This window comes from Macaca mulatta, chromosome 20, assembly GCF_049350105.2.
Source record: "Macaca mulatta isolate MMU2019108-1 chromosome 20, T2T-MMU8v2.0, whole genome shotgun sequence".
NCBI lineage: Eukaryota > Metazoa > Chordata > Mammalia > Primates > Cercopithecidae > Macaca > Macaca mulatta.
In genome coordinates, this window is record NC_133425.1 from 43,625,719 (window position 1) to 43,641,030 (window position 15,312).

At 43.7% G+C, this 15,312-nt stretch overlaps 1 protein-coding gene across 1 annotated transcript in view; it reads right to left on the reverse strand.

Annotated features, from left to right (window-relative positions):
- ABCC11 (ATP binding cassette subfamily C member 11) overlaps positions 1-15,312 on the reverse strand; it is a 63,883-nt gene that overhangs the window by 45,697 nt on the left and 2,874 nt on the right. The window contains exons 3-8 of the mRNA XM_077985644.1: positions 13,356-13,514; positions 9,814-9,961; positions 8,126-8,359; positions 1,469-1,642; positions 552-699; positions 225-373 (exon numbers count right to left, since the gene is read on the reverse strand). Coding sequence (XP_077841770.1) covers positions 225-373; positions 552-699; positions 1,469-1,642; positions 8,126-8,359; positions 9,814-9,961; positions 13,356-13,514 — 1,012 coding nt within the window. The remainder of the gene's footprint in view (positions 1-224; positions 374-551; positions 700-1,468; positions 1,643-8,125; positions 8,360-9,813; positions 9,962-13,355; positions 13,515-15,312) is intronic.

Genomic DNA, 15,312 nt, shown 5'->3' on the forward strand with positions numbered 1-15,312 from the left:
CTGATGGGTCTGCTGTCCAGTCCGCCCACAGGGCTGTCCAAGATGTCACTTTTTAAGATGGGTTGAGATGGAAGACAGCGCTGTACTTTTGTCTGGAAAATCAAAATGAACATATAGTGTTCATTTACAAAGCCTTCAGACCTTTGAGGGGTATGGCTAAAAAAGGACACATGAGAAAACTCCCGATCATGATGGGGAGAAAACAAAGCCCCCCAAACCCTTACCGTTGACGTTGTGAGTTTCAACTTCAAGGATGTGTGGACGAGAATCCAGACTGCTGTGGCCACTGTGGGGATGACGAACAAGGCTACAGTGGTCAGGCTCTGGACAAGCCCGCACTTCTCCAATAGTTTCCTTTCCTTCCTTCTTAGGTCTGGGAAATAAAAAAGAAATACACCAAAGATAACCACAAGAACATTCTCCAAAGAGCACAGCACCATCCCCAAAGCATAAAAAAAAAAAAAAAAAAAAAAAAAATCCCCAAGAGGTGAGAGGGACTTGGATCACCATGCCGTCATCAGGTTTGGAGAAGAAGGCCAGACTTTCCATACCTTCAATGATTTTTGTAAATGGTTTCTCCCATGTGTACATTTTAATCAGCTTAATGCAAGTGAGAACTTCACTGGTCACACGAATGCGCTGGTCGCTGACCTCAGATGTGTCATGCTGAGCCTTCACAGCCATTCTTGTCACGAATACCTGGAGTCAGGATACAGCAAGTTTGGAGTTGATCTGCAAGGGCTTCCTTTGACAAAGGCAGGAGGGTTCAGTCTGGCATAAGTAGGGCAACTGGGTGTATTTCCAAAGAGAGGTTTTCCAGTCGAAGCTCTCCAGGCCACCATGCCTTAGGGCATCCCAGGGGCCTTTCTTTCCTGAGTCCCAAGCCAGGCTGTGGCTACTGAGACAGAAACTAAACTGAAATGGTTCCTCTGTCTTCTGGAACCATAAATCCTCTAATAATTAAAATCACCTTTCAATCAGAGTGCCTGCACTCAGGAAAACACTCAATTTCAATAATTCAGAGCACACACAATCCAAGAGTCATTTCTGCTTTCTCAATTTTATTTCACCTGAATCTTTGGCAACAAATGTGCTTCCCTTTCCCCATTATACTGTGCTCAGACAAATGTTAAATGGTGGCTGTGTTATTACAACAGCACATTCTGGGTAGAAGAGATGGAACAAAAATCTTGCACAGAGATTATCTACAAAGGAAAGCTGTCAAAGCAGATAATCTCCCATAGAAAGCTATGAGGTAGACTTTGCACATCACATTCAGCTCTTATTTACTTATTAACCAAATGTTGTGACCAGAGAATAGTTTGAGGTAGGGAGTGGAGCTGAATCTTATCCACAATGGATTGAAAGGTCAACAAGAATCAACGTTCTCACTTAGAGCTATCCCAGATTCCAGAGCCCTGGGACTTCTGGGGCCCAGCATCAAATGGGTGACAAAGAGAGACATTACCTCCAGTGGGAAAACCAGGAGAAAGCATAAAATGGCAACAAATGCAGTGTATCCAATAATGAAGTAGGAAGAAATGCTGCAGATGACCAGTGATGCGCAGCTGACCAGTAATAGGGGTCCATAACACACCCCTTCAAACAGGTAGTTTATGTCACTGGTGAAGAAGCCGATGGCCTGCAAGACAGCAAGTCCACGGGCACAGGTGTCACCTCCCTGGGTACCCAGAAGTGGTGGCAGGTGGCCTTCCCATGCCCTCTCCTAGCAGGAAGGCTTGAAAGGCAGGGTGGAAGAGTAGAGGCAGACACCCCAGGTTCACATCTTTCTTCTCTCTGTTTGTGTGACCCTCAACAAGTTACTTCACCACTCTGAGCCTCAGCTTCTCTATCTGTAAAGCTGGAATAATTATACATACTTTATATGGGTTTTGTGAGATTTCAATGACATAGAAAGTGTCTGCACACATAGAATGTGATCAATAAAAGGGATATTTTACTACGATTAATACTACCACTATTACTACTGCTACTGAAACCATGCCCCAAAGAGTTAAAGAAACCAGTGACTAACAGATATTCTTGAGTTTTTAGGACAGCAGTTACAGAAAGAAACAACTTGCTGAAAGTCCCTCTGCTTGTAAGATAACAGATCTGGCTAAAATTGGTAGAACCAGTATGGCTAACTAGAGTCTGTGCAGAACCAGTTTGCTAACGTCACAGCCTAAAAATTTCCACCACATGTTTCATACTAATTCCCCATGAATTTGCAAATGGGACCCAGGAAGAGACATGAAGAGATCACTGCATATATACAAGGGCTTTTCAGACCTCCCCTCTCATTCCACCAATCACTTACTAATCTCAGAATCCACTCCTTAAATCTTTCCTAATAAAATCGCTGTCTTAAAGCAAGCACAAGGAGACAGATCTGGGCTGGACTCCTGTCTCCTTGTGAGCCAACTTGCAATAAAAAGCTTTTCTTTTCTCAAAAACCCAGTGTCAAAGTATTGGCTTCTAGAACATTAGGCAGTGAGCCCCTTTGCTTAATAACACCACTAATATCTATATTCCAGAGAATTGCTTCCATTCTTCACTTGATTCTATTCATTCTACTACTAATAATAATATTAATTAAATGTTCTCCTTTTTTTTCTTTTTTGTTATAGATTCTTCTGCCTACTTCCCTCCTCCCACACGTACTGTGTGGGAGGTACTGTTATGGCTCAACGCTATATAAAAAGTAACATTTGGCTGGGCACAGGGAGGCCAAGGTGAGTGGATTGCTTGGGCCCAGGAGTTTGACACCGGCCTGAGCAACATGGTGAAACCCCGTCTCGTCTCTACAAAAAGTAGGAAAATTAGCCGGGCATGGAGGCACATGCCTGTAGTCCCAGCTTCTCAGGAGGCTGAGGTGGGAGGATCACTTGAGCCCAGGAGATCAAGGCTGCAATGAGCTGTAATCATGCCACTGCACTCCAGCCTGAGCAAGAGAATGAGACCCAGTCTCAAAACAAAAACAAAAACACAAAAACTTACATTCCAAATCAGGAAATCTTTAATGAACAATTCACTAATGTTTTCTAGAATTACAAGTCTGAATCCCTTATAAAGTGATTTGCTTTTAACTTTCACCTAAACTCCTTCTAGTTTCTAGGACGTGCCCTAGTGGGAGTCTTTAAAACTTTTAAAAGTACTTTAGGGAGCAAAAATTGGTATAGCCACTCTGAAGGGCAATTTTAAAGTATCTTTTAAAATTAAAAATTGCACAAAACTCTATGATCTGGCAATTTCATTTTTCTGTTGAGAAACATTCACACATGTTAGATGAAGCACATACAAGGATGTTCATTACAGCACTGCTTACACCAGCCAAATGCTGGAAACATCCTACAAGTTGGTGGAAAAGGATTTAAAAAGTCCACCCCAGGCTGTGCTAAGTGGCTCACATCCATGATCCCAACACTCTGGGAGGCTGAGGCAGGAAGATTGTTTGAGGCCAGGAGTTCAAGATCAGCCTGGCAGCATAGCAAGACCCCATCTCTAAACAAAATTAAAAATTAGCCAAGCATGGTGATGTGTGCCTGTAGTCCTAGCTACTCAGGAGGCTGAGAGAGGATGATTGCTGGAGCCTGGGAGGTCAAGACTGCAGTGAGCTATGATGGCACCACTGCACTCCAGCCTGGGTGATAGAGTGAGAACCTGTCTGAGACAACAACAAAGTCACCCCAGAAGTAGTAGGTAATCTTGGGTCCTAGAGCTAAATTGTCAGAGCTCATGCCCCAGTCTTGTCATTTACTAGCTGTGCAACCATAGACAAGTTACTCCACGTCTCTGTGCCTCTGTCACCTCATCAGTGAAATGGAAATAATACTACAAGCTACTTTCTCATATTGATTTGAGAACGGTGCTAGATAACGCATATATAACACTTTATTCGGGTACATCGAAAGTACTGTAATTATGATTCAGCATCACTGAAAAAAATAATGATATGGTTTCGCTGGGTTCCCACCCAAATCTCATCTTGAATTGCAGCTCCCACAATTACCATATGTTGAGGGAGGAACCCAGTGGGAGGTAAGTCATGGGGGCAGGTCTTTCCCATACTATTCTCGTGACATTGATTAAGTCTCACAAGATGTGACGGTTTTATAGCGGGGAGTTTCCCTTCACAAACTCTCTCATTCTCCCTTGTCTGCTGCCATGTAAGACGTGCCTTTCACCTTCTGCCACAATTGTGAGGCCTCCCCAGCCACGTGGAACTGTGAGTTCACTAAGCCTCTTTTCCTTTATAAATTACTCAGTCTTGGCCAGGCACGGTGGCTCACGGCTGTAATCCCAGCACTTTGGGAGGCCAAGACAGGTGGTTCACGAGATCAGGAGATGGAGACCATCCTGGCTAATATGGTGAAACCCCGTCTCTACTAAAAATACAAAAAATTAGTCGGGCGTGTTGGCAGGCGCCTGTAGTCCCAGCTACTCGGGAGGCTGAGGCAGGAGAATGGCGTGAACCCGGGAGGTGGAGCTTGCAGTGAGCCGAGATTGCGCCACTGCACTCCAGCCTGGGTGACAGAGCGAGACTCTGTCTCAAAAAAAAAAAAAAAATCCCCCAAAAGCTATGTTCTACATTTTCTATTGCAAAACCAACAGGAGGACACTATGTAAAACATAGTACCATTTACATAAAAATACACAAACACAAAATCCAATGCTTTTCATGGGTAACTTGCATGTGTACCTAAATGGACTTTTGTTTTTGTTTTTGAGATTGGGTCTCACTATGTTGTCCAGGTTGGAGTGCAGTGGTACAATCTCGGCTCACTGCAACCTATGCCTTCTGGGCTTAAGCCATCTTCCTTCCTCAGCCTCCCAAGTAGCTGGGACCACAGGCGCATGCCACCACGCCCAGCTAACATTTTGCATTTTTGGTAGAGATGGGGTTTCGCTCTATTGCCAAAGCTGGTCATGAACTACTGAACTCAAGCGATTCATCCAACTTGGCCTCCCAAAGTGCTGAGATTACAGGTGTGAGCCACCGCGTCCAGTCAAATGTGCTTTAAAAGGTCTGAAGGACAAAAACCAAGTTGCTAATGGTGCTAACCTCTGGCATAGGGGAAGAAACTAGGCCTAAGGCAACTTCTATACTATTTTATTTTGTTTCCAAGGAGAATGTATTCAGATCTTTTCAAAAAATTAATTTTAGTGCAAGAGAAAAGACAAATGTTTTTAAGTAAAAAAAAATTTTTTTAATTAATTTAAAAATAAAACATAGGCTGGGAGCTGTGGCTCATGCCTGTAATCCCAGCACTTTGGGAGGCCAAAGTAGGCAGGTCACCTAAGGTCAGGAGTTTGAGACCAGCCTGGCCAACATGGTGAAACCCCATCTCTACTAAAAATACAAAAATTAGCCAGGCATGGTGGCATACACCTGTAGTCCCAGCTACTTGGGAGGCTGAGGCAGGAAACCCAGAAGGCAGAGGTTGCAGTGAGCCAAGATTGCACTATTGCATTCCAGCCTAGGCAACAATAGGGAAACTCCAGCTCAAAAATAAATAAATAAATTTAATTTAATTAAAATGTATAAGCAATTGCCTAGAAATCCTTACTTCAGAAATTACTTCCATCTCCACTCTCAAATAGACCACTTTGTTTTACGCTTCTATGAAGATGTTTGAGGAAACTGGATTTTGCATACAGCAGGTGCTCAGAATACCCAGAAAGGAACCAAGCTAGGCCTTAGCACAGGGTTCCTTAGTGAGGCAGGTGATGGCAAGGGTTGAAGACCTGGACTCTGCAGCCAGGCACCATGTCCAAATTCAGACCCCAGCACTTAGCAATCACATGACCTTGTACAAGTTACCTACTCTTTCCTTGCCTCAGTTTCCTCCTTTGTGACAATGGGGACAATAACAGAACCTGCCACACAAGAGGGATGTTAGAGAACTGATCAAGCCAATGTAAGTAATGACTTGGAGCAATGTATGGCTAAGAGTGAGTTAGCGGTTGTTACAATGACTTTCCTGAGATAAACAGGGAGATCTTTTAGCTGTCGGTCAAGTGCAGGAGAACAGTGGAGCTCAAGGCCTAATAGAAACTAATACTAATTGTACAGCTTACACGTGTCAACCACTACTCCTTGTCTACATGCTTTATATGTACAAATTCACTGAATCCTATGAGACAACAATCCTATGAGGTTGGTTCTATTATTATTCCACAGCCTCAGAGAGGCTGAACAAGTTACCTAAGGCCACAGAACCAATAAAATGGTGAACAATAATAACCATGATGATTCCAATAAATACGTAATGTTTGTCAGTGCTTGCATTTATGGAGCCCCTCTACTTGATGACAATGAATAATTCAGCAGATGTTTTTGGAACATCTGTTCTGTGTAATTCAGGTGTTGAGCCTTCTGAGAGACAGAGTGGTGAATCTGAAATGGTTTGTGTCTTTGAAGGGGGCTCATATTAGTAGGGCAGCCAGATTTGTGCAAAAAGAACTGCAAATGCTTAGCAGGGAATGCCAGTAGAGGGCTGGGTTTGGAGATCCTGTCATGGAGGAGAGGAAAACTAAACTGGGTCTTGAAGGATGAGTAGGATTTTTAAAGGGCTGGGAGTAGGAGTGACATGAGCAAAGTCACCAGGAGGTGGACGTGTCCAGTGTATTTGAGCAGTGAAGGTTAGCCAAGCCTAGATGACAGGAGGAAGTAAAGCTAGGGCTAGAGGAGAGGACATGGGAAGAGATGAGGCTGGAAAGGGGCTAATGCCAGATCACAAAGGGGTTTGGCTTAAAGGAAAGGAGCCAAAGCAGTGTTGCCTTTTCCAAAAATTAAGGTATCTGTTTCAATATCAAAGTAACCCACAACCCTTGAGGCAATTGGTAAACCACAGAAAAATAGAGATATCAAAATGAAATAGATGAAATCCCAGTATCCTCCATAACTATAGGTCATAAGTTGGAGTATCTTCCTCCATTTCTGTCAATGCTTGTGCGTGTTATGCTGTAAAAGAAAAGCAAGAGTAACAATGGACAGTAACAATAACCAGGCAGGTGAAAGGATTCCTTTTTTGCAGATAAGGAAATTAAAACTCTGAGATGTTACCAAAAATTGCTTTTCCCAAAAGATTTCCCTAAGCCATCAAGTCTTCCCATACCCTCACCCTCAGGTTGGCTTAGGGGATGCACTTTCCAACATGCTTCTACTTGGGATTTGTGTCTTTTTGTTAAGGGGCCTATTCCCAGGGTCTAGAACATAATCTGGCTCAGAAGAGGCCTCAGTAACTATCTGGTGTGTGTATGTGTGTGTGTGTGTTTGAGACAGGGTCTCGCTCTGTCACCTAGGCTGGAGTACAGTGGTGTGATCATAGCTCACTGCAGCCTTGAACTCTTGGGCTCAAGTGATCCTCCTGCATTAGCCTCTTAAGTAGATGGGACAACAGGTACACACCACCATGCCTGGCTACATTTTGTCTTTTTTTTTTTTTTTTTTTTTTGAGACAGGCTGTCACTCTGTTGCCCAGGCTGGAGTGCAGTGGTGTGATCATGGCTCACTGAAGCCTCAACCTCCCTGGGCTCAGATGATCCTCCCACCTCAGCCTCCTGAGTAGCTGGGTCTACAGACATGCACCACCATGCCCAGCTAATTTTTTAATTTTTTTGCAGGGTTGGAAGTAGAGATAGGGTCTTGCCATTTTGCTCAGGCTAGTCTCAAACTCCTGGATTCAAGTAATCTTCCCGCCTTGGCCTTCCACAACTGGGATTACAAGACATGAGCCACCACAGATGGTTGATTTTTGTTTTTGTTTTGTTTTGTTTTTTGGTAGAGACAGAGTCTTTCCATGTTGCCCAGGCTAGTCTTGAACTCCTGACTTAAACAACCCTCCTGCCTTGGCCTCCCAAAGCTCCTACTTGTTGAATGAATGGATAAATCCTCTCTAGTCTCTGAATGTAAGTGGCATTTCCTGCATCATTGTTGACCTGCTTTCATGACACAGAGGCAATTGTTGATGGTTATCCACACTCAACCTAGGAATTCTCTTCTTTCTCTTTCTCCTTCCTCTCCTAACCCCCTTTTCTCCCTCTCTTGGCCTCCGGGGCAGTGATGTCTGGAGGAAGCGTAGGGAAGCATGGCCTGGAATAGGCAGTCCCAGCCGCTTACCTCTCCTGAGGTGATGTGTATTAGAGATTTAAACTGGATGAGCTTCTCAAAGGCAAAGGAGGAAACAGCTGCTCGGAACCTGATGGCTGTGCGCTGGTTGATGATCCAACTGCAGGAGAGACTCACAGACTTCAAACATTCGGAGAGAAAAAGGGCAAAGCAGAGTCCCACTCCAAGGACAACATTCCCCGACTGCTCTTCTGAATATTCCAGGATTTTTGGTATAATCAATGTCTACAAGGAAATGGGAGTTTGGATCATTCAGACTGCCCCGCCAAACACGTTTGATGTTTTGTTGCTGGAAGAAGGGTTGGGAGGTCTGATTCATGCTGCGGATTTGTTGAAGGATCAAAACTGACTAAGCACAATCCTGCCCTCAAGAAGCTTAAGGTCCAGTTGGAGGAGACTTAGGAGTTCAACTGACCCAGTTCTGAAATCTTAGGTGGTTGTCCTCATCCTGACAGGAGACAAGGGGCACACACAAAAGAGTGATTTAGGAGTTAACGAAGTGGCTTTACAAAGGTGTGGGCAGAATATAGGAAATCCAACAAGGCCTGGTGGAGCACCATGGAGCTGGTGACAGCAGGGAACAGTGGCCTCCTTTGACCTAAGGGGCAAGAGCAGGAAGAGGTTCCAGGGCCCAAAAGGGGTGAGGCGCGCAGAGAGGGCCTGGACAGGAGCTCTGATCACCAGCCTCCAAGGACAAGGAGGGAGGCCGCCCAGGGAATACGTATCCTGACCTCATCTTCTCCCTCCTTCCAGTCTCCTTTTGGAATCTCCCACTGGTCAACCCTAACCAGAAGCCAGAGGGCAGTGGGGGCTCATTAATGTGATCCACACTAGGGGCACAGGGCAGGATGGAAAATGACGGAGAGTGGATCTAAAAGACCCGACACCTGTCACCCGACTCAGTTATCTCCATTCTGTCATAGACTGCTGTTTCTTCCTGACCTACATTCACCTCCCCTGAGCTGGTACCAGTGCCTCAGTTTTCTTCTGGGAAGATTCCCATCTCCCCCGTTGGTGCAGTCTAGGCTGGACTGTAAATCAAAGTGCCCCACTTCTTCTGGCCAACCAGTGATCATGTGACCCCAGTTGGCCAATCAGACTCTTTCTCTCATATGAGCCTCTTGGGCTGAGGAACTGGAGAATGATGGGAGATAAAGCCCATTCATCCCAACCATGGTACCTGGAGAAGACCATTATTTCCTGCTACCTACATTCCCAGAGTTGCTCAGCCATTTCTCAGAGGAGCTAACATGTTCTGAGCCAGGCCATATTCTAAGTGCTTTATATACTTATCTCATTTGATGTTACCCTATGAGGCAGTTCTCCATTTTACATGCAAGGGTTTCCATAAGGTCTACACTTGAGAGTGCATGGGATTCCATGGGATTCCATGAGGAAACCAAGGCACAGAGAGCATGACTATATTGCCCGAAGTCACCCACCAGCTAAGTGGCAGGGACATGGTTTGAACCCAAGCAGTGGCTACAGGGCCACTCCTTGGTAGTTAGCTACTCCTAACCACCATGCTCTACCGTCCTCAAAAGGTCTTCACTTTCTAGACAGCAACTGAAAGACAAATGCATCTCTAACTCACGGCATGGACTTGAACATGCCACCAGTTCCATTTCTAAACCTCTGAAGCCTAGAGTCCCCCAAACCTCACCAACTCTGCCACTTACTGGCCCGAGTACACTGGCAATGCAGAAGCAGACACCCAGAAGTGCATCGAAAATCATCCTTGTTCTCTGGAACCTCAGCATCACCAGAAACACTGAAGCTTTTTCAATCCCTTGCCTTGAGACTTCTTCTTCCCAAAGGCGGTGAAGCCTTGAAAAGAGGATAATGGAACTAGTGGAATCTCTTTGCATGTGACATCCAAACATCCTAGTTCTTGCTAGCCAGGAGTTTTGTTGCAGAAATTTTCAAACATAACAGAATAGAACAATGTAGTAATCTTCTGAGTACTCATCCCCCTTCTTCCAGAATTAAAAATATTTGACATTTTTGTTTCATGTCTCCTCCCTTTGACTTTTGTTTCCTGGAGGATTTGAAGCAAATCTCAGTCATCATATCATTTTATCTGTAAATGCTTCAGTATGTATCTCTTTCAGATAAAGTCCTTTAAAAAACCATAGCAACAGGGCCAGGTGCAGTGGCTCATGCCTGTAATCCCAGCACTTTGGGAGGCCAAGGCGTGTGGATCACTTGAGGTCAGGAGTTCGAGACCAGTCTGGTCAACATGGTGAAAACCCCACCTCTGCCAAAAATGCAACAATTAGTTGGGTATGGTGGCATGAGCCTGTAATCCCAGGTACTCGGGAGGCTGAGGCAGGAGAATTGCTTGAACCCAGGAGGCAGAAGTTGCAGTAAGCTGAGATCATGCCTCTGCACTCCAGCCTGGGTGACAGAGTAAGACTCCATCTCAAAAAATACAAAAAACAAACCAACAACAACAACAAAAAAAACCATAGTAACAATAAAAATAACACTACAGTCAGGCGCCTATAGTCCCAGCTACTTGGGAGGCTGAGGCAGGAGAATGGCTTGAACCTGGGAGGCGAGTTGAACCAGTGAGCCGAGGTGGCGCCACTGAACTCCAGCCTGGGTGACAGAGCGAGACTCCGTCTCAAAAAAATAAAATAACATAACAGCAGAGTAACAATAATTACTTAATGGCATTTAATGCCCAGTCTGTATTGAAATTTCTCTAATTATTTAAACATGTCTTTATAAAGTTAGTTTCTCTGAATCAAGATCCAAACAAGGTCCACACATTGCATCTAAAGGAGAAATCTGATAGAACTCTTGAGTTGCATTTTAATCTGTAAGCATTTCCCCTGGTCTGCATTTCTACGCCATTTATTTGTTGAAGAAACTGATTTTTATTCATTTTGTAGGATCTTACACACTCTGAACTGGACTGATTGCATCTCCATGGTGTTGTCTAACATAATCGTTGTTCCCCTGTGCTTCCTAATAAACTGGTCATTAGACCTAAGGCTTAATGAAATCCAGAATTCAAGTCATTTGGAAAAAAAATTTAAGAGGTGATGTAGTGTACTTCCTGTTGCCTCACATCAGAAACCACATGATGTCTGGTGTCCCACTTTTAGGAATGTTGAGGGGGTCAGTGGGTTAGGGTGTGTCAGCCTGCCTCCTTCATTTTCAAGATCTCCAACATTGATGACCACTGCCTAGCGCCACCTCCACTAGTGCTGGAAAAATGATGAGTTTTCTAATTATTCCATTCCTTCTGTATTTAGTAGTTTGCGTATGTAGTGAGACCTCATCTTTAAACAAAAAACAAAAATGGAGTGATTGCAAAAGTGTTTGTGGACAGACATTGTGAGTAATGAAATTAAAAAGAGAATCAGTGAACTGGAAGAGAATGGAAGGAAGTCAGGAGATCTTGTACTCACAATGGTTAGAGAAGAACAAGCAAACTCACATTGACTTAGCTGGTTACCTATTAAGCATCAAGTGTTTTTCCAGGTACATTATTATTATTGTTATTTGAGATGGAGTCTCACTCTGTCACCCAGGCTGGAGTGCAGTGGCGCAATCTTGGCTCACTGCAACCTCCACCTTCCGGGTTCAAGCAATTCTCTGTGTCCTTTAAAAAATGAATTTATCACCTCTTTCGTTTCTTGCAACAATCCTATGAAGGACCATGAAATAAATTTATGATCCATTATTTATTAAATTTTTTTTGAGACAGAGTCTCGCTCTGTTGCCCAGGCTGGAGTGCAGTGACGTGATCTCGGCTCACTGTAAGCTCCGCCTCCTGGGTTCACGCCATTCTCTTGCCTCAGCCTCCTGAGTAGCTGGGACTACAGGTGCCCGCCACCACACCCGGCTAATTTTTTTGTATTTTTAGTAGAGACGGGGTTTCACTGTGTTAGCCAGGATGGTCTCGATCTCCTGACCTCGTGATCTGCCCGCCTCCGCCTCCCAAAGTGCTGGGATTACAGGCGTGAGCCACTGCAGCCGGCCAATCCACTATTTTATACATAAAGACACAGGGCTCAGAAAGGGAAACTTGTCTGATATCATAGTCAGTAAGAGGTGAGATTCTGACCAATATCTGGCATTATCCAAAAAGTATTTCCTGGAACCATTTCTTTTTTTCTTACCAAGTAAGTCTGAGAAGGAATGGGTCAAAGTTTACCCAGTTTCTGTACTCCATGTGAAAACATGTGCCTTCAATATGTTAAGTTGCTTTGTAAGCCTCCAACATCTGGCTATAATACAACATTTCACAAACTCCTCTGACTACTGAATGCTCTTTATGGGGAGGCTCTTATGAGACTATAATTTCCAGAACACATTTGGGAACTCATTTTCCACCTGGTATCTCTCATGAAGCAGCTAGAGGTAGGAACATGAATACAGGACCTTTAAAATCACATATTCATATTCTCCCACTTTTTGTCCTCATATTACCGTGTGTGACAGCTGGTACAAGAAATTAAATCATACAACTAGTTAGCGGTGGCTTGAGCATTGGGAGACTGGGCCACTTACCCAAAGTAATACTCAGTGTCACTGTCGAATGCCTGATCCAGAAGAGAAAATCAAAACGAACTAGAAGTGGTCATTTCTAAGTTTCTTGGGACAGGCGTGGTGGCTCACGCCTGTAATTCCAGATCTTTGGGAGGCCAAGGCAGGTGGATCACCTGAGGTCAGGAGTTCAAGACCAGCCTGGCCAACATGGTGAAACCCCGTCCCTACTAAAAATACAAAAATTAGCCAGACATGGTGGCAAGTGCCTGTAATTCCAGCTACTTGGGAGGCTGAGGCAGGAGAATCACTTGAACTCAGGAGGCGCAGGTTGCAGTGAGCCGAGATTGCATCACTGCACTCCAGCCTGGGTGACAGAGAAAGACTCCATCTCAAAAATAAAAATAGTGATAAAAATAAAGTAAAAAATGATAAATAAATAACTTTCTTGGGTTCACAAACCTTTTGGTAAATCTGATAAGAGATGTGAATTCTTGCTCCAGAGAAAGATCTCCAGCCTGTATGTACAAAATATCCATACCATTGTAGGAGATTCATGAACCCCGGGTTAAAAACCCTCACCTAGTATGAGGCCTCTTCCTACAGGAAGAGCCAAGTGGTCTGGGGTGGACCCTCCCTACCACCCTTAGGCATCTCTGGTCATCATCCCACCAAGAGATAGCCTTTAACTATTCCACTGGTTTGCCCAGCCCAGCTTCACCTTTGGACATTTTTGTCTGAAGCATCATGGACTGACAGTGGAGGGATGGTGTTCTCATCTAAGCGATTCCGAAAGCTTTGGATCATGAGCGGGGTGAGCCATGACATGGTGAGGTAGGAGAACAGACCAGCATCATCCAGGGGCTGGGGGGCAGGAAACCTAGTAGAGGGGCCACAGGGATAAGAATGAAGTCAGGATCAAGATTTTGCAAGGATGAATGATAACCATAGAGAAACACAACGAGGTCACCCAGATCTACACACAAACATGTTTTCATGACTCTTATTTGTAAGATGAAAACCATAAACAACAAAAGTACCCATTAACTGGGGAATTATTTAAACAAAAAGAGAGAAATTATGATCTACCCATACTATAAAATGCAAATGCAAATTCAGTGTAGATGTTTGGATTTTTTTTTTTTTTCAATAAGATTTGTTTATATGTAGAACACAGGAAGAGTTCCAAGCAAGAGCCAAAAAAAGACCACTTGCAGATTAAAAACTCAGTATTGGCCGGGCGCAGTGGCTCACGCCTGTAATCCCAGGGCGCAGTGGCTCACGCCTATAATCCCAGCACTTCTGGAGGCTGAGGAGGGTGGATCACCTGAGGTCAGGAGTTTGAGGCCAGCCAGGCCAACATCGTGAAACCCTGTTTCTACTAAAAATACAAAAATTAGCTTGGTGTGGTGGTGTGCATGCCTGTAATCCCAGCTACTTGGGAGGCTGAGTTGCGAGAATCGCTTGAACCAGGGAGGCGGAGGTTGCAGTGAGCCGAGATCACGCCACTGCCACTCCGGCCTGGGAGACCGAGCACGACTCCGTCTCAAAAGGAAAAAAACAAAAACCAAAAAAAAGTATATATCTTTTTTACTTATATAAAAAAGGAAGAAAGGAGGGAAAGCAGACAAAACAGTATATACATTTATATCACATTGCTGATAGTGGTTGACATTGAAAAAGGAGTTGGAGTTGGCAAAGAAATAGGAAGAGAGGTTCTCATGGCTTTAATTCTTCTGTGAAACTTTTACAAACAATAAAATTGAATGCATACATAGTTAAAGATGATAAGGTATTATCTTTAAGAATGATTTACAAATACCAAAAATGATTAAATTAGGGTGTTGGGATTATGTGTCCTTTTTCCACTTTTTTTTTTTTTTCAAAATTGCCTTTAAGGTTATGTGTTTCAGTGGGAAGAAAATGCAATTTGAAAAGAGACTTGAGGAGAAAGATGGGAAGATGAAAATGCCAAACTTACAAGATTTCTTTTGAGGGTAGGGGAGAGGGGCTATGACATCTTTTCTCCACCCTTTTATATCCTGTGTTCTCCACAAGGCTGGCCACATGCCCTTGCCAGGGATATTGGAGCAAGGAGTGGGTGAGGGGAGGGCAAGAGATTGTACTATTTATGATCACAAAAGACAGGACAAGACCTATGAACTAGTGCTAATATCTCAAAGCCCCAACAGAAACAATATATTTATCTAAGATGAGGTTACCCAGGTGAACAAAAGTACCAAGGTTCTTTTTTCTTGGTGGAGATAACATAATTCAGTATGGTAACAATGCAACCAGTATGGACAGAAGCTCAGAGTTTAAAAATGGGAAAACAAATGCAGTTTGTTGATAGATAAAAATCTTAGAAAACATGTTGAAGAGAAGGAGAAATCGTAAACACAAAATTAACTTTTGGTGATTAAACACTGAAGAGTCAGACTAACAGAGCGTTAAGATCTTGTCAATAAATAACAAATAGATGAGCGTGTGCATGCTTACGAGTATGATTCTGTAGAGGCCCCTGAAAGCAAGGCTGTATTAAGTTAGAAAGCAACTTGGTCCTAAATTATGAAGTATTCCTATGTTGCTTTAGTATTTATTACAATAAAAAGGGTTTGAAATATATTCTTTATGCATAAAATACCCTGCTAGAACCATTACTGCTAGGAAAAGAAAAA